The sequence below is a fragment of the Phragmites australis genome, chromosome 8 (assembly GCF_958298935.1).
Source record: "Phragmites australis chromosome 8, lpPhrAust1.1, whole genome shotgun sequence".
Classification (NCBI taxonomy): Eukaryota; Viridiplantae; Streptophyta; class Magnoliopsida; order Poales; family Poaceae; genus Phragmites; species Phragmites australis.
In genome coordinates, this window is record NC_084928.1 from 35893908 (window position 1) to 35911700 (window position 17793).

Below are 17793 nucleotides of genomic sequence, written 5' to 3' on the forward strand. Positions count from 1 at the left end.
GTGGACGACGATCGGCGACAAACAAACGGAGCAGCAGCTGAGGCACGGACGGGTGGGCCCAGGTGGGTGGGTCCAGTGGGATTGAAAGTCTAGCTGGTTCCCTACTTTTAGGGAAGATGGAAGAGGATACTGGGATTCTCTAAATATTAGAAATCATATAAGATATCTATTGGAAATGATTTTTAGAGACAAAATCTCTGAATTTAATTATTAAAAGTAGGATTGGAGGACTCTTGAGATGATCTTACTAACTACTCCCTCTGTTTTGTAATATTTATTTACGTCCACCATTACGTACAAACCAAGGAATACTGAAATTGAGTGAAAAAATACAGTGAGATGACCATGCTACCTCTAATCAATGTAAAAATGAGAATAAGTAACTCACCAGCGTTGAAGCAAATGCATGTATGCACTCAAGGATATAATAATAAAATAGATCATAAAACATTCTTGATTACCGTAATAGATAAATAATTTGAGATATATACTTTAAAATTATAAATAAATATTACGAAATGAAAGAAGTATGCTGTAGAGTGAGAGGGGGACGCACTGCTGCACCTTACTTACCTTAGCCCCTTGCATTAGCCGGTGCTCTCCTCATTTATAACACCAACACACACACCTCCGCGGCGCCGGGTGTTTGTCGCAAAGTGAGGGCGACTGGAGACTGAAGCCTCATCAATGTGGTTCGGTGGGTGCGGCATGGCATCGCTACCTGCAACTGCACCGATGGATGGGCTATGGTGGTTCAGCCTTCTCTCTCTTCTGTGTCTCTCTATTTACCTCTAAGTAAGCAGCCATTTTGCTATGTGGCAAGGAACGGGATCCTCTGCATAGTGACTTAAAATCACGGTGAGTCGTTGGATGAGATGGACAGACCAAAATTGAGGCTACAGTATTACTACAGTCTTTTAGGACACTAGGTTTGACTATAGCATCTCCTGCTACAGTAAATGACTGTTATCATCATAGCTGCTCTCACTAATTATTGTTCATCTTTGACTTCGTGAGGTCTCATGTGGCAAGTGCTATACTGCTATTTAGCCTCAGGAACTTATTGGGCCACGAGTCTCGTTGTGTGCTCACGGAGATGAGTACACGCGGCTAACAGGGCTTTCCACAAGTAGAGTGCTTGAGTGCTTGCGGTCAGTGGTCACCACACGCCGCGCGCTGTTAAAACTCAGAACCGGCTCGTCTACTCGTCGAGCAGTCCCTCTTGTTTCACCACCTCACCTGAGAGTGCCTGTGTCTCCGGTCTCCTCGCGCCCACGCACACCAAACTCGAGCGCGCGCGCCGGCCCGTGCGGTGCCAAAGCCAGACTCATCCTCCCTGGCGCCCTGAGAGCTCCACGCCGCGCGCGCCGCAGGCCTCGATCACCATGAGGCGGCGGCGGTGGGCACGCGTCGCCACTGCGCTGTACCTCGCGATTGTGGTCGTGCTGCAGCTCGCCGTCGACGTCGCGGCGCACGGGACGCCGTTGTCGTCACTGCGCGCGCACGGTCACGCTCACAGGGGGAGGGAGCTGCCGCCGTCGGCGTCGGTGGCCGTGCACCATGCTGTGGCAAGGGCTAAATTGGGTGGCCGCGCCGGTGCGGCTGTCGGCTTCGACGCTGCCGCCGCAGACGCACGGTGCAAGAGCCTCGAGCAAAAGACCGGTGGTGCCGGTGGACGCGCTGCTGCATGCGGCGACGACGACGATGACAAGCGACGCATCCCCACGGGTCCTAACCCTCTGCACAACAGATGATCGTGCGAGAAGCAGCACGAATTGATGTCCAAGAAGAGGAGCAACCAATTCAGGGGAAGAACAACATGCACAGCCAGTGGGCATGCAGTGAAGCTGTAGCTGTGTTGGTACTCATCTCCTCTGTTCATCATGGACATGGACTAGATAGTGATATAGTAGATTAGTAGTAAATCTTTTTGGATGTTTAGATTATATCCATTTATTTCTTTTTCGAGCTTTTGTCTGCCAGTATTATGTATGTGTATATTCTGCCTAGCTGTGTTCTTTTGTTCTATCGGAAACAAGAATTGTCCGGCTGAGCTCTTTCCCAGCTTTCCTCCGAGGGGCGATTGTTTCGATCCCGGAAACGGGAGATTCTTCAGTTCATCATATCTGAATTGCTTCTTTCCTTCCGGCCCAAAAGCTTCACAAGACATGATCTTCTGAAGGAAAAGATTGTCAGCGATCCGACGAGTATCTTGTGTAGGGGCCTGTGTGACCATGACAGAAAGTGCTTTTTAGTTACTCAGATACACTATTCCAGCCCATCACCTGCTCTCTTCGAATCAGCATGTGTTAATGCTCTTGTACGTTTGTCTGTCCTTGGTCTTGATCAGGATAGCATGCATCTGATGCTCGAATTGAAGGCCACTCTGCACATATGTCTACTCAGATTTGGTACCAGCGTTAGTACAATTGTACATAGTAAACATGGCCAGCAAATGTGAAGTAGCAGTATGAGTATCTCTGAAGATATGATCCCAGGAAAAGGCTGTGGCAGTATTTGGTGACTGCTCCTAGGTGCAATGAGTAGGGGATGTGCTCCATGGATTGTTCTTGGTCCAGAACCCTTTGCCAGCTCTTCAAACTTGTTGGAGAGGCAGTGGTCCAGCAATGGTTTTTGACAATGGCTCTTTGAGCCTTTCTGTGGCTGGCAGGAGGGGAGCAGGGAGTAAGTTTTAATACAAAAGCTGTCCCGATTCATATCTTGGTCTATATATGGTAGGAGTAAAGGCTTATGCTCCTGGGTCTCAACTGGTTCCTGTCCTCAGGGAGGTCGGGAAGGAAATGGCATGTGAACTTTGTAACCATCCAAAAGCATGTACCAGCAACAGCTGCCGTCCGGAGTCCATTCATCGGCTGCTGGCGATTGGGTGGTCCAACGTTCTGATGGAGTACATGATTCTACAAAGTTATGACATGCAAAAACTATTGTATCAATATCATACACAGATTAAAATCCACAATTCCATATGAAGTCTTCCCAATGCAATAAACCAAAAGATAGAACCACCATAATATCCACGATTAGTGCGCTTAATGTGCTCAGTTGTAGCAAGTATTAGTGACAACGTGATAGATGCACAACTTCTAATAGAAGTCGTTTTACCGATAGTTATACAACCACCGAGAGAGTACATATAGGGTCACGAACAATTACGACTACCAACAAGGTAACCAGAACCGGTTATTGGGTAGCAAATACATCTACACCTTTCTGATCAGAAGAAAGAGCCTTTGATCCAGCTCGAAGCTAGCAGCATTGGAAGGATCACCCTTGAGCATCATCAGGAGGCCACCAAAAGATGCATAAATTTCCCTGGAATGAGAAGACGGTATTGCATTAGAGAAATGTAGCATACCACAGAATGGGCAAAACACTTCATCCAGGAATACTTCAGATATACATGCAAAATAGGTTTGAAATTCCAACTCACAGCTAGATGTGCCAATTTTTTGCACTTTGAAAGTTGTTGGGGCTTAAAAAGAAGATACAATTGATGGATTGAATATTTTTAATTGAACTGGCCATGCAACCAAACTATTGTAGGGAACAATGCTATGCACCTGAATTATTTCAGGAAATAAACTGCTCAAGTTCCTTAGCATGTGGTAGTAACCTTGTATGACATACTTGCTGCTCAAAGAAAGAAAAGAAGCACAACCCCTAGTGCACAAAGCCCATCCACCAAACTGGTTTAACTGAACCAGTTGCTTTAACTAAATTCGCTTCATTTCTTTGGAGAATCCAGATTGATCGTGCAAGTACTTTCCATATGTTTTGGACATTGTACAGAAGAAACATCAAAGATGTAAGACGAACCCCATAAAGCTTCCGTTGATTAAATGATTTTGAGTTCTACGATAATTACTTCTAGAGGCCCACATGGCCACGAGACATCAGCCCAATGCAGTAATTCCTCTAGAGAAAATATTGTTTCGAACGAAAACAGATCCCATCAACATTTTAGACCATAAAAATATTCTGCTAATCAGCAAGATAATGTTTGACATGCTCAAATTTAGCAAGATCCAAAAAACCAAGTAATGATAGTGGCCATTAAGAATTGGCAAGCTAGAGAGCATAAAAAAGAAATATTATGTACCCTCAAACTTATGGACTTCAATTTCACCATTCCAAAATTTCTGGGGTCCCTCCTATATGAATTTATATATTCAAGCATTACAATGATGTCTTTTGCCGGCTCAGAAACATGATTTAAGACCCAGCGAAATGCACAGGAACTAGGAAAGCAACCAGCCGCAAGCTAAATGATACAGCATCAATACACAGAACATATCCGGCAATATAGTCCTACTAGATTAAATTCACTAATTGGAAGTTTAGAGAATCCATACACTCTAGCAGCTTGACCACTGGAACTGTCTTCTGAGATCTTGTAAAGCTTTCCATGCATGACATAGTCAAACTTGTCAGCAAGTGTTTTTCTACCAGCCTGGAAGAAAGGAGTGGCATAATGTTAACATCCTGTGTGAAGTTTTATCAGATAACCACGTGCCTCATGGAACATAAGCCCAAAGCGAACAATCAAACAAGACAACAATTAGGAAACTAGAACATATTTAGACCTGCATTTCCATGATTTCATCATGAATTGGTACACTATTTCAAGATCATTCTGTGAGATGAATAAGGTGCATCACCTGTGTGTAGTAGCCAGTGTCTGGTGTTCCATCCAGGTTAAGAGTGGGAGCTAAAACCATGGTGAATTTGTCACCAGTACGCATTGGATAGACCTCAGTAGCAACATCTAACTGCATGTACATATCAAACTGCTCGCTTTTAGCTTCAATGCGAGTAACTGTACATGGATACGAAAACAGCAACATTAGTTCAGCCCATATTTGCGGTAACATTAAGTACAATTTAGAAAAAACTATGTTATCTGCACAAAAAGGTCTAGGAAATGTAGAGTGAACTGGAAAATGCTCAAGTTTAAGACTTCACTAAGCCTTTGCTAACAACAATGTGCAAGACAGATGAACATTTTCAGGCAATAAACCACAGCGTGGGGCTAAGTTCTTTTCGTGGAACAGCAAAAGAAAAATACCTTTGTCAAACTTCTTCCCATCAGGATCGAGCCTGGTCACAATGAAGATATCCTCAAAGAGATGCTCAACCATTTTCCCTGTCCATGATGGATAGCAACCGCTTAAAATACTTGGATACAGCAAACAAACAACAGTCCCTGTTTTTTTTTTTGGGGGGGGGGGGGGGATCAGATCAATGGAAATTGGAGAGAGCCCAAGGTTTGAGATCACCAGCGACGCAAACAGGGGCAGACTTAACATGCGGCATAGGGGATTTAGGGTTTCGCCGCACCTTATTTGGCTACTAACAACTAATTTCTTTGATGAGAGATGAAAACAAAAAACAAAAACAAAAATCTGACATTGAGAGACGAAAGCTAGGGGAGAAAATGGGATTAGAGACCCCAATAGTCCAAGCAGTAAACGATGGTGTGCGTTGCATAACCTAATCGAACCAAACCATGGATGGATTCATAGATTGAATCTAGTGTGGCACCATGCAGCACACAAACCCACAGGCCACAACGAACTCATCTGGACTTGTCTCCGATTGAGGAATAAGGACATAACCTACTCCTAGAGCAGGGGAATCCATATAGGCAAGCTAGGGTTACTCACCAACAGGAGAAGAAGCCAACCCTACTCCAGATGGAACTCCAATCCACTAGACCAAAGGACCGTGGGGGTAGCTGCGGGTGGAGGGAGCGGCGGATAGATGATGCATCGGCGGCATTGGGGCCGGCAGCGTCAAATCTAGGTTTTGGACTTTTTCAGAGCCCATTGTGTCTTGTGCAGCCCAAATCTACTTGGGCTTTTCAAGCCCTGGCCCAAGTATGTCGGTATGTTATCCATGTGTTCAATGTCAAATTGTTTCCTCTACAAAAATGTCAAATTGTTTCAAGTATGTTCAGAGTTTATATACTGTAAACATTAATTCGTAGTTTTCTACTAGCAGATAAGCGTGTTTATACTAATTGGTTAGTTCTTTAGAGTACTCCCTAACCAAGGAAGTACTATGTCCAAAAGAAAGTTAGTGTGAAAAGACCATACATTCCCCTACTAAGGACTTGTTTGGTTGGAGCCTGAATGATGTGTCTGAGAAAAAGTGATGCCTGATAGTAGATTGAGATTTTGATGCTTTTTGTCTGGCCAGGCAAGCCTGAGATATGTATGTTTGGTTGGTGTTCTGAGCCTAAGGTTGCCTGAAGTGTTAATACACACAAATTAACAGAGAAAATCACGTACTTCATCCAATTAAAGGTAAATTTATCACCGGGCCATCCCACGTCTTATGCCCATCTGACCACTAATTTACCCTTAAAAGAGGTCGATCTAGTAACTACAAATCCATCATATGGCAAAAGAAGAAGAAGAAAATTCTACCACAAATATCCTAGTAAGAAGTTCAAGCATTGATTGCTATTAGCAAAGAACTCAAGTGAGCACAGTGGTGCTGACAAGCGAGCCAACCGCCCCAAATGTGGCCTCCGTGAGGTGTCTCCCAGTCCACCCCGCCGCCGCCGTCCCTCACCAATGGGAGTAGCCGAGTAGACGAGGCGAGGAGAGTGAGGAGGAGACGGCGATTGGGGACAACGGCAATAGGAGTTCGCGTTTGTGCGGGGGGAAGGGTGGAGGTGAAGCGAGCGTGGTGGCGGTAGGCGTAGCAGAGTCAAGGGTGGCGGCGGTGGGGTGACCGACTCTACGAATCGGTGCTAGGCTATGGCCCATGGGTCTAAAAGCCATTTCAACCCGAAAATTTGGAACCCAAACTAAACCGAATTAAATCGATCTCATACCATGTGTTTTGTTGAGTATATAAGCCCCTAACCACACCACCGCAATACAACAACCTCATATTTGATTGCCTACATAGGGATCCTAGCTAGGCCAGTTTAATGTGAAAAAGGCTTATAAATCTTATTAGAGAGAAACGGAAAAATCGAGCGTGCTATCTAAGCAGGCTATGTGGAAGCCCCCTCCCCCATGCACATAAAAAGGAATCCCCTCACCTCCCCTGCACGCACCGGTGAAGGACAAGCACACAGTATGATGGTCCTTCTCCGAGCCACCACATGCGCCACACAATCTTGCGCTCCCCTTCGCTCCATCCTCGCAAGGCAGGGCCCCTTCTCCTCTGAAGTCATAGAGCCATTCTCCGTCATTCTGACCTTGTCCCCCGCGGCCACTGCTGACGGTGGTTGTGACCACGGGAGGCGTGGCTTTGGGGGCTTCGACAACGTCGGTGTCCTCGATGGTGGAGCGGGAGGAGGAGGGAGGGCGTGAAAGGGTCCTAGAACTGCTAGCTTAATAGCTTTTGGATGCAACGGTGAAGGGGACAAGATCACGGATGCAGAGATCGAAGCGTAGTTGATCACCAAGGACCTTATGGTCTGGGTGGGGCTACGACAACGGGGAGGCGGCAAAGGCAGCGGCTGGTGGTGGGTGGAGGAATGGGGATGCGAGTGGTCAGCTTTGGCGCTGGTGAAGTGCAACAGGAGGTACCCTGTGGCCTAAAGCGCGTGCAAGTTGAGCACGTGCGCGGTCGCCATGTCCCGCCGCGCCTACACCAGCTACTTAGTGTAGCGCCTCCACTCCTTGCACCGCGACACCACCTCCAGCCGCTCTAGCCATGACCTCAGCCACGCCATTAGCTGCACCCCCGCTACAAACACACCCTCGAGGTTCGCCCACCCAAATGACACATGTTCACTTCTGACTTAGCACTTATAGCCCATTTTGATTGTTGTTGGTGACCATTGCCGCTCTCCTCACCGTTTGTGAGCTCCTTCAAGAGCAGTCATGTCAAACTCTATTTCCCTGCTCTGTTGTGCTTCTCGTTATTAGATGTAGTGATAGCTTCACCATCCAAAGAAAGAGGTAAAAAAATTCAACATTCTTGCAAGAAACCAAACCATATCTAGTACATGCAAGCCAGCATAAGCTAGGTAACCAAACATGAGACAATTGCATGTTTGTAGACTACCTTGGCTTGGCCTGGTTTGGGACCTAGCCAGGTTAGGGCTAGATAACGAGTCAGCTCGGCTCGTTATGGTTTGGCCCGTTTGACTCATTTAGATAACAAGCTAGCTCGGCTCGGCTCGTTAACATAATAAGTAAAAATATTAGCACGACTCGACTCGTTTGGCTCGTGAGCCAGCTCATTTGACTGATGGAGGACTATCGGTGACGTGAACAGAGATCCGCCATGATGCCGAGAAGCCGAGGTGGATGGGAGTTTGGGTGGCCGACAACACGAACGTCGTGGACGAGGGACTGAGAACTGCTATGAATGGAGGACTGTGTTACCGATTCAATGCTCATCAAGTCGCCGGCAGCCGGTGCCTGGGCCTCGCAGCCCTTGCGCCCATGCCTCGAGCGGTTGAGGCCTCATCCCTCAAGCACCGGTTGCAGCAGCTATGGGAGAATATAAATGAGATGCTACGTTAGGGTTTTTAGGAGTGAGATATATATTTAGTTATGCAAATAGGCTACTGGGTGGACGGTGGACCGTCTCGACCCGATGTTGCTGCGGGCCGGCCGGATGGACCGCAAGATAGAGCTCGGGTACTGTAAGGCCCCCGCGTTGCTCGTGCTCGCCGAGAACTATCTCGGTGACTGCGGCAGTGGACACAATCACGAGCTTGCTAACAATTACAAGGAGCTGATGAGAGAGGCAGAGAGGCTGCTTGAGGAGTTGCACATGACGCCGGCCGACGTCGCGGAGGTGTTCATGAGATACGACGGCAACGGAGCCCACGCCGCGCTGCAGAAGCTCGTCGACGACCTGAACAGCAAGATGATTCTTCAGGGGTGCGCAGTGACCAGTGTGTAACGGCATGTGTTCCGGTTCAGGGTTGCTATCACGTTGTCACCTATCAGGTGCTATCAAGGTCATGTAATGTAAGCCTATATTATTTGTGGTGCATCGTATCAAGATTTTGTTTATTGGAGATAAGGCAAGTCTATCTTGAGTTAGTTATACCCATTCTTGATGATCAAAGTTATCCTATTAATTAGAATATTTTGATGGCTTGATCTTGATGGGATAACTCCAGGTTCTATATAAGGGTCTGATCCTCTCCTCATTGGTATGCTAGATATTTGTGACACCATCCATACAAACGTATCGAGAGAGGAGCGGAAGACCAAGACGCCGCTACTTGATAGCGTAGTTCTTCCGCTGGCCGACGACAAGGACTGGCGACTTCACGCAAGGCTACGTCGAGATCAGAGCTATGGCGCTCCGTGTGTTTCTCTTCTTCCGCTGCTAATTATCGATCTATACTAAAGTATGAGGTCTAGTTTTGTTTTTCAGGTCAGCGTCAGGAACTTTGTCCAAAATGAGATCAGTGTCAGTTCAACACTGGTGGAGCTAGCACGTCAAGTTTCAATGGAAACGACATCAGAGGAAGCTTTCATTATCCAGGATGAATTAAGTTAAGAATTTGTTGTAACTACTGGTGGACATTTTTTTAACAGTAAACAAAATTTACTAAAGGTCGCAAGTAAACATGATTTATTGAATATATTGGATTAAAATTCAAACAAATTTTTAAAAAAATTCAAATAAAAGTAAAACAAAATTTCGTAAACTTGGTATTTTTTTTTTCTAACAGGATCCAACGATAAACCTGATAAACCGAATATATAAGATATACCAGACCAAAAAATTTCCCCTTGGCAAGATGCTTCATCACCAAATAAACCTTAGTGGAAAAAGGCCATGGACGCATGCCTGAGAACGCATAGATCAGGCTCCGATTCCAGTTCAAGCTCATACGGACACGTCACATATGAGTCTGTGAGTGACCTAACTTGACTCGTCACCAAACAAAAAAGTAAGCCAAACCACTAGTATGATTTCGGTTGCATCAGCTAGTATCACACCAGGAACGATATGAGCATGACCTGACAACTAACGTAGAATTGATCCATTATTATTGTAGTACTTTTTTTCTTGTTCATCTCACACTCGTTTAGTCGTTTTTCATCCAAAACTGGCCGTTCATGTTGCCTCTGCTTGGAAAATGATCATTTTGCATCTGCTTGGACGTAACTAGGGGACCCATGTGAAGTGTGGTGCTACTGATTCCAATGGTGAGTAAACTGGATCGAGATTCTTCAGGATTTCAGTCGCTAGCTTGTGCTTTACCAAATCCGTTACATAAAACACAATATAATGCACAAATTCTTGTAATCAAAACCGCGTATATATTAGCGTTCACTAAGAAATGAAAAGGACCAATTGCTGAAGGAATTGCTATGCTCGTCTTCCACTTTGCATAAGCCCTATCCAAAATGTTAGTGCTGCCTTTAGCGCTTTGGCTCACCTATCAGCTTTGCCATACCTAATCGACCTGACTTTTAGTATTTTACACCTGTGCTAAAAAGAAATCTAGTACTCAATCCGGTCAAAAATACTACTATTTTGGATATGACACGGTCTTCGATGTGTATATTTGATACTATTTTTACTATAATATATTTATAAAGAGAAATAAATTTATAAATTATGAAAGTATTTTTCGAGCCAAATCTATATATATATGATCTTTATGTTCCAAACCAAATATTTTAAAAGTTATCGATAGACAAAGTTTGATAAGTTGGATCGAAGTTTATCCAAAACATCAAATGCTTGTGACCGGAGGGAGTAAAAAAAAAGGCATACACTTATACAACACCTGTCCTAATACTGCAATGAACGGACTCTGTCTCATGTCGTATTGTCGTGCCTGCTTAATCAGCATCCATTGCCTTGCCTACTTCACACGACACAAAACAAAAAAGGCATACATTTACACAGCACCAACACGTACCGTCGTAGTACGTCGCATTGCACCGTCATAACTCATAAGCAAACCACCTTAATCAGTCTAGAATCAACGTACTGAAGCTGATCAAGCAGCCATGCATGCATTGTTGCGCGCCATGTCCACGTCTCTGGCTTTAATCCGCCGTGTCCTCTGTCGATGCGCCCGGCGCCTTGGCCGCGGCAGTATCCCGCCGATTCCGAAGCTCGTCCACGAGCTTCCTCAGGGCGGCGGCGGCGCCCGCGCCGTCGCAGCCCATAAACACCTCGGCGATGTCGGCGGGCGTGATGCGCACCCCGGCGGCGAGCAAGCCCCCTGCCTCAGCCATGAGGTTGTTCACCGTGTCGGGGTCGGCGTCGGCGTCCTCGCAGCCCTCGTCGCCCACGTCGAGGTAGTTCCTGGCAAGCACGCGGAGCGCGGCGGGCGAGCAGTAGCCGAGCTCGATCTTGCGGTCCATGCGGCCCGGGCGGAGCAGCGCCGGGTCGAGCCGCTCCGGGTGGTTGGTCGTGAACACCATCAGGCGCTCGCCGACGCAGGACGACCAGAGACCATCCACGAAGTTGAGAACCCCGGAGAGGCTTATGGATTCCCGCCCCACCGCCGCCATGGCCGCCGCGGCTGCCGGCGACAGCATGGCGAGCTGCGCCGTCACTTCGTCGGTGGCGTTGGTGCCGCCCTTCTTCTTGTTGTTGCGGTCGGAGAGGTCCAGGGAGCAGTCGATGTCCTCGACGACGACGACCGACTTGGGCGTGGTGGACACGAGCAGGCGCCGGAGGTGGGAGTTGGTGGGCACCGTCGTGAGCTCCAGGTCGTAGACGTCGAACTCGAGGAGGTTGGCGATCGCCGCCACGAGGCTGGTCTTGCCGGTGCCCGGCGGGCCGTGGAGCAGGTACCCGCGCTTCCACGCGCGGCCGACGCGCGCGTAGTGCTCCTGCCGCGCCGCGAAGCGGAGCAGGTCCGTGCGGATCTCCTCGCGGAGGGCCGGGTCGACGGCGAGCGTGTCGAACGTGGAGGGGTGGGAGAAGGCGTGCGAGGTCCAGAAGCGGTGGTGGTCGTCGCCGGGCGCGGCCGCGCGGTTGGTGTAGAGCCTGCGCTCCCGCGACTTGAGCCGCATCTTGGTGGCCTCGTCGATGATGTGGGGGATGTAGTGGTTGTGGATGAGGTCGCGGTGCTGCCGCGGGAACTGGAGCTCGAGGCTGCGCTGGTCGCCGCCTCCGCCGCGGCCGTAGATGTTGTACGGGTTGAACCCTGCTCCGGACCCGCCGCGCTCGACGGTGCGCGCGGTGGATGCCCACTTGACGCGGACGCCCTGGAAGGCGTCGTGGGTGGTGTGGGAGTCCGGGAGGGTGGCGACGGGGCGCTGCGCCTGGCGCGGCTTGTGGAGGCGCACGGTGGGCGCCGTGGCGAGGCAGCGCGCGCCAAGGTAGAGCTGCGCGGCGTCGTAGAGGTCGTTGGCGCCGCCGCTGGCGCCGTCGGTCTCGTCGATGAGGATGGTGCCCTTGGGCCCCCGGAACGCGGCGGCGATCCACGCGAGGAAGCGTCGCAGGTAGATCTCGACCTCGGGCGGGAGGAAGTCCCGCACGGCGGTGCGGAACACCATGACGGTGGCGATCAGGGAGCCCACCGAGCGCCAGTCCAGGACCATCTCCATGGCCGCCTAGCTTGTTGAGTTCTTGTTCAGTCAGTGGTTTGGCTCACACTACCACTCTGCGTGCCAGCGACCAGCGTGCTTTACATCGAGGTGGAAGTGGACTGGGGTGGGGCTTTTATGCGTGCGTCGGAACCGACTCGGACGACGGGTTGGGTGGGTTCGGAGTGGAGTGGCTTTCTGTTCCGCGGGACTAGTCGGCAAGGGAGATGTGGCGGGAGAGGGTTGGCCGGGCCGGCACGCTTTCGTGGCGGGCTGCATCGTTTTCGGCGTTTTCCCGTGTGATTTTGCGTGCCTTTGGGTGGGTGAGACGGAGACGGGACGGTTCGTTCATTCTTCGGTACGCTTAGTAGAGTTCACGCGCATGAAAACTCAAAAGATTTCAGGCAAATGTATGAACGCGTCTAAAATTTAGGAGTTTAGAGAAAGGGTTACTGTTGGCTGGGGTTAGAGGGCTTTCTTCATCGTCAAACTTAAAAGAGCTCCTGCAGAGGAGGTGGGCGCGGGGTGCCATCGGGCGCGGACAGCGGAGGACAGCCGGTGGCAGGGGAGCGTGGAAATGGATTTGTTAGCGTGGTGGCATGTGGTGGGAGCGGATACAGTAGCGAGAGAGTCACCGGAGACATGTGGAGGCGGGTGGGATGGGGATCGATTCAGCCTGCATGCACATATAAGAAGACTACTGCTAGGCATCTAGAGAAAAAAGAAAGGAGGGACATCTGATCTTAATCCAACGATTGTGATTGATCGACTGATAAAAGTCTTGTGTTTTAGACTCTGAAGTATAGCAATCCCCATTCTTTAGGCCTTCGAGGACCAAGGCATCAGATTTCATGTGGCGTTCATAGCGAATCGTGAGGTCGACTGAAAATTAGGTATGTGTATAACGATAGAGTTTGGCTTATGATTTCATCCGATCGCCCTGTTGATGTGCACTCGTGTTGATCAGTGCTTGATCTGGCGCGTTCGGAAACTTCATATACTACTAAATTGCTGATGCGTACAACTACGTCCTGGTAGATGGATTGGTTGATCTCATTGGTTTGAGAAACACACATGCATCAAAGTTACACATACTTCATTGCTTTGTGATCCATCCCCAACAGATTTGATGTTATACCTTCAATCTTTTTAGATGTGTGTTAGGATGTATCCATATAGATGTATGTTGACGGTAGTGTGATGTGTGTGTACGAGTGCGTCTGATTTGTATAATTACAACCAGAACAAAAAAAATAATACAAACTCCATGTCAGAATGTGTCAGTAACATGTTCCGAACTGAAGAAAAGAACGCTGAACAGATGCAGAGCTCAATCGTGTCTAGTCTAGCTTGGCGGAGAAGTAAATGAGACAAGCGGAAAGACAGGCAAGCAGTCATTTTTGATCTACCAAAAGGGACAATCTCAGAAGAATCTTAGATGACTAGACCTTGCCTCTCTAAAGTACTTTTTATCGTACACTCTACGAGCAAACGACAATTACATGAACTAAAACTTTGTACCTATACAGGAGTATATTTGTGGAGCTAAGGCGCCAATAATTGGAACAGATACTAGCATTCACCGATCGCAAGGTGGGCATTCTGGCTCACCCAAACGGCTATACCATGATCGATCAATATCTTCATATCTGTTTGTTTGTGTGGACGATCGCGGTGCAGAGATAGAGAGATGGCCGCACCTTTGCAGTTGTTTCGGCACTGCTCACATTGGATAGGCGCAAGGACTCTGACACTCTGTAGTGAGTGACTAGTGTGCATAGCTTCACTCTCAGTCGAAGGAAGAATGCTCCCATATACCACTGCACTTATGAACTGTGATCCGTAAAACCCACGAGCATTTGACTTCCGAATTAACGTGATTTCACCTCCCTGTTGACCAATTAACTAACCATGTTTACGAGTATATTTAATTTATTGAGAGAGACAAGCAAAAGTGCTGTGAAGCTTCTCTGAAATTTCTCAGTAGCCAACGGCGAACTCTAGCACTTGCTGCCAGCGTTACCCTATAAAAAAAGGAAGCCTTCTGATGAGCTTATCTTATGCAGGAGCACTTTAGCGGAAACAAAGCATGAATCAGCCTCCAAATTAATAGTAACAAGGAGCGAGAGTGTCGGCCGCATCACGAGGGCGGCGAGATGGAAAAGGATGGAGGGAACGGCGACGAATTGAGGACGAGCTACTGCAGTTTGCTTGTCGTCGAGCACAATATGCCATTTTTGCCTTTAGCTGCAGTATGTCGTCCCTGCTGTCAGCTGGCCAAATGATCAGATGTGCAGAGCCGGAGATATCCTACGTACGGTGTCTCCGATGTACTGTGGTCTGGTCTGTCAGTAAGTGGGCCCATCTCTTTTCTAAAGTGTCGCATGTTCTAGCGTTGTGCCTGTACCCATCTCATCTCGCGAACTAGCGAACAATCGACTGAATTGTGGTGCCTTCGGCTTCTTCTCTTCCTCCTCGACTCTTTCAGGAGAGTAAAACAGTATACACTCCAAAAGTTACCGCGGCCTCTTTTCTAACGGGGAAAAAACAGTCACTACTATGACAATGAGCGCATGACTAACTGTAGTTGCATGCATGCACGGTGCAAATTATCTAACCTGCTGACTGAATTTCGTTCAGTCCTCTTGCTTCCGCTGTCAGAATTCTGCAAACCGCATGCCTGATCGCTGCACTTTGCATGCTGCGCATACGTGGGTTGCAGCACTTTGTGGGCCGCACATACGTTGGGCTGCACACCTCTTTCAAGCCCATTCATTTTCTTTTGTTGGTTAATTATCTCACTCAGACACTCCTCAGGGACCGACACCAGGGGGATCCTTTGCATGCTGCGCATACGTTGGCGAGGGGCTCAAGCTTCCCTCTCCGAGAGCCTTCTCTTTTTTGGTATGAAAGAAAAAGAAGAAGAGAAGAAAAAGAAAAAGAAGAAAAAGAAAAGAAAGAGTTCTCTATTTGGTGGCTCTGGATCGGCCATTGCATTTCTAAATGCAGTACTGACCCTGTAGCTAAATTTGTGCTGCGTACATATGGCCGGCTCAGGCCATGCAGGCCAGCCAAATATTGTCTTTGTTCATTAGAGGCTATGGCTTTGGTTAATTAGCGAGGTTTGGTTCGTTGTAATTGGTTTTTCTTTTTTTAGAAAGGAGGCAGGAGCTCTGCCATTTTATTAGAGAAGGAGAAATAAAGTTTACGGCATTTTTACAGCCATCGGCCACAGTGGCTTCCCAGCCACCAGCAGCAGGTCAGTACTCAGTACAGAGACCGGCCAACCGAACAGCCATTCGAACCAGGAAACCAAAGGATTACTAAAGAGCAGAAGAGGAAGCTAGAGCAAAATCTGCAATTAGATCCATGATGTTCTGTGCCAACATGAAAGCTTCCAGCTTCTTATATTGGAAAATTCTGCGATTTCTCTTTTTCCATATATTCCACCAAAAACCGGCTATTACAAAACCGAAGGTAATTTAACACGCTGCCTCGTGAGGGTTAAGTAAATGTACTTAACCCTATTAAAAGTTATTAACAAGCACGCTAATAACTCACGGCTATTCAAAGTTATTAGCAGGCACGCTAATTGTCTACACGAACTCACATGAAGAAGTCTCTGCAGATCAAAACATGCTCATCTCGCCATGCATCAAGAATGCGAACTGCTCAGGAGGAATTGCTGGAGCTCTTGCTCGTCTCGCCACTGCTCACCACGGTGACCTTCTCGCAGGACGGGCAGATGCTCGCCATGGCCGCGGCGCGCGGGAACTGGACGTAGAGCCCGGCCACCGTCGCCGACCGCTGCAACAACATGAGCTCGTGCTTCAGCCGATGGTTCTCGTCGGTGAGGTCCTCGCAGCACCGTTTCAGGAGCGCGCAGTCCATCTCCGTCTGCTTCAGCTTTGCTCTGTTTAGTTTGCACAACAGATTCACACAACAGGATCCGATGTTCAGAAACATGAGCGCACAGTTTCATCGCCGTACAAATATTAGTGTTTGATCTACAAATATTAGTGTTTGATCTACATACCTGGCCCTCCTATTTTGGAACCACACTTCCACCTGTCTCGGGGTCAGATTCACCTGCCACGCGAGCTCCTGCTTCCGAACCTGTCGTACGTGAAACAATCTTTTCATCAGCCAGCCTTATAAGCAGAAATTCATAAAGACCTGAACAGTATAGGGTAATTTCTAGTATTCCTAAGACTCCTAACTACATGCATGCGTGAGGAGATTTCCTAAAAGGAAAATTACATGCATGCATGAGAGATGTTTTACAGTTGGACATGCATGCCAAACTGATGTAAGACGGAGCGCATGCATACATGGGATAGTATGTTGTGGGCACGGAAGGTGTCTTCGAGAAGGGTCGATTGCTCCTTCGTGAGCCGGAGCTTCTTCCTCGTGCCGCCGTCGCCACCATCGTCCTCGTCCTCGCTCGGGCTCGGACCATGCGACCGCCCGTCATCGATGATCTTCAACCTTTTCCTCCCACCCTTCTCTGCCTTCTTGTTCACAGCTCCTTCATGACCGCGTCCCCTCTCTTCCTTGACACTCTGCGGAAACAGCACGCCGAATTGCACCGAGGACTCCCGCTCGTCGTGGCTCCGCCTCGCAGCGCCGCCGCCGCAGCCGTTGCCTGTACCTAGGACAAGCCATGCACCGAAATCCTCTTCCTCCATGCCGCTAGCTCTATACATGGTGTACGAGAGTGCACCTATAGCTAGTAGCCTGGTGGTATAGACTCCGATGTAGAGGAAGTTTGCTGTGGAGACTGGAGAGTAGGCAGGAATAAGATAGGAATCGTAAGTAGCCGGCGCAAGAAGGCTAGCCTTGCTTTATAGGCGTAGGTGACTTGATCATATCTGTGAATGAAACAATTGCCGGACAAGGTCAATTTCGTGTGTGAATGGAAAAGACGCAATAATAGTGAGGTTACTTACAAGGACTAGACGTTTTACTTGAATAGACATATGGATTTGCTAGAAGCTAATGTTCCAATTGGTTTCGAGATATTCATGTATGGAAGGAAACCGATCAAGACCAGAAGGGCCGTTTCCCGGTCTCCCGCGAATCAGATGCTAGCATCGATGGTTACTGAAACCGACGACATTTTAAGGTAGATTAGTGAAATAATTGGAGGTGCTTTTAACAGTAGACGACAGTAAAACCCTCTGATTATTCTTTTTGTAAGCACGAACAAATGAGAGACTAAAAGGGGTATATGTATATGTTTGTCTTGTCTGAATGTACTCTGAAAAAAACAGCGGTTTTGAAT

At 48.1% G+C, this 17793-nt stretch overlaps 4 protein-coding genes across 4 annotated transcripts; 1 reads left to right on the top strand and 3 right to left on the bottom strand.

The window, feature by feature from the left end:
• Positions 1-1171: 1171 nt before the first annotated feature.
• LOC133926009 (uncharacterized) lies at positions 1172-2275 on the top strand. Its single transcript, XM_062371742.1, has one exon. The coding sequence runs from the start codon at positions 1386-1388 to the stop codon at positions 1752-1754; it is 369 nt and encodes a 122-aa protein (XP_062227726.1). The 5' UTR covers positions 1172-1385; the 3' UTR covers positions 1755-2275.
• A 726-nt stretch (positions 2276-3001) lies between these two features.
• LOC133927307 (DNA-directed RNA polymerases II and V subunit 8A-like) lies at positions 3002-5824 on the bottom strand. The gene is made up of 5 exons (XM_062373702.1): positions 5685-5824; positions 5087-5164; positions 4680-4837; positions 4374-4471; positions 3002-3333 (listed from the first exon to the last, which is right to left on the bottom strand). The coding sequence occupies exons 2-5, from the start codon at positions 5157-5159 to the stop codon at positions 3222-3224; spliced, it is 441 nt and encodes a 146-aa protein (XP_062229686.1). The 5' UTR covers positions 5160-5164; positions 5685-5824; the 3' UTR covers positions 3002-3221.
• A 4938-nt stretch (positions 5825-10762) lies between these two features.
• LOC133927308 (AAA-ATPase At3g50940-like) lies at positions 10763-12795 on the bottom strand. Its single transcript, XM_062373705.1, has one exon. The coding sequence runs from the start codon at positions 12528-12530 to the stop codon at positions 11016-11018; it is 1515 nt and encodes a 504-aa protein (XP_062229689.1). The 5' UTR covers positions 12531-12795; the 3' UTR covers positions 10763-11015.
• Positions 12796-15965: 3170 nt separating this feature from the next.
• Positions 15966-17307, bottom strand: LOC133926011 (homeobox-leucine zipper protein HOX18-like). The gene is made up of 3 exons (XM_062371743.1): positions 16841-17307; positions 16546-16625; positions 15966-16422 (listed from the first exon to the last, which is right to left on the bottom strand). Exons 1-3 carry the CDS (start codon positions 17213-17215, stop codon positions 16182-16184), a joined length of 696 nt encoding a protein of 231 aa, XP_062227727.1. The 5' UTR covers positions 17216-17307; the 3' UTR covers positions 15966-16181.
• Between the last annotated feature and the right edge of the window lie 486 nt (positions 17308-17793).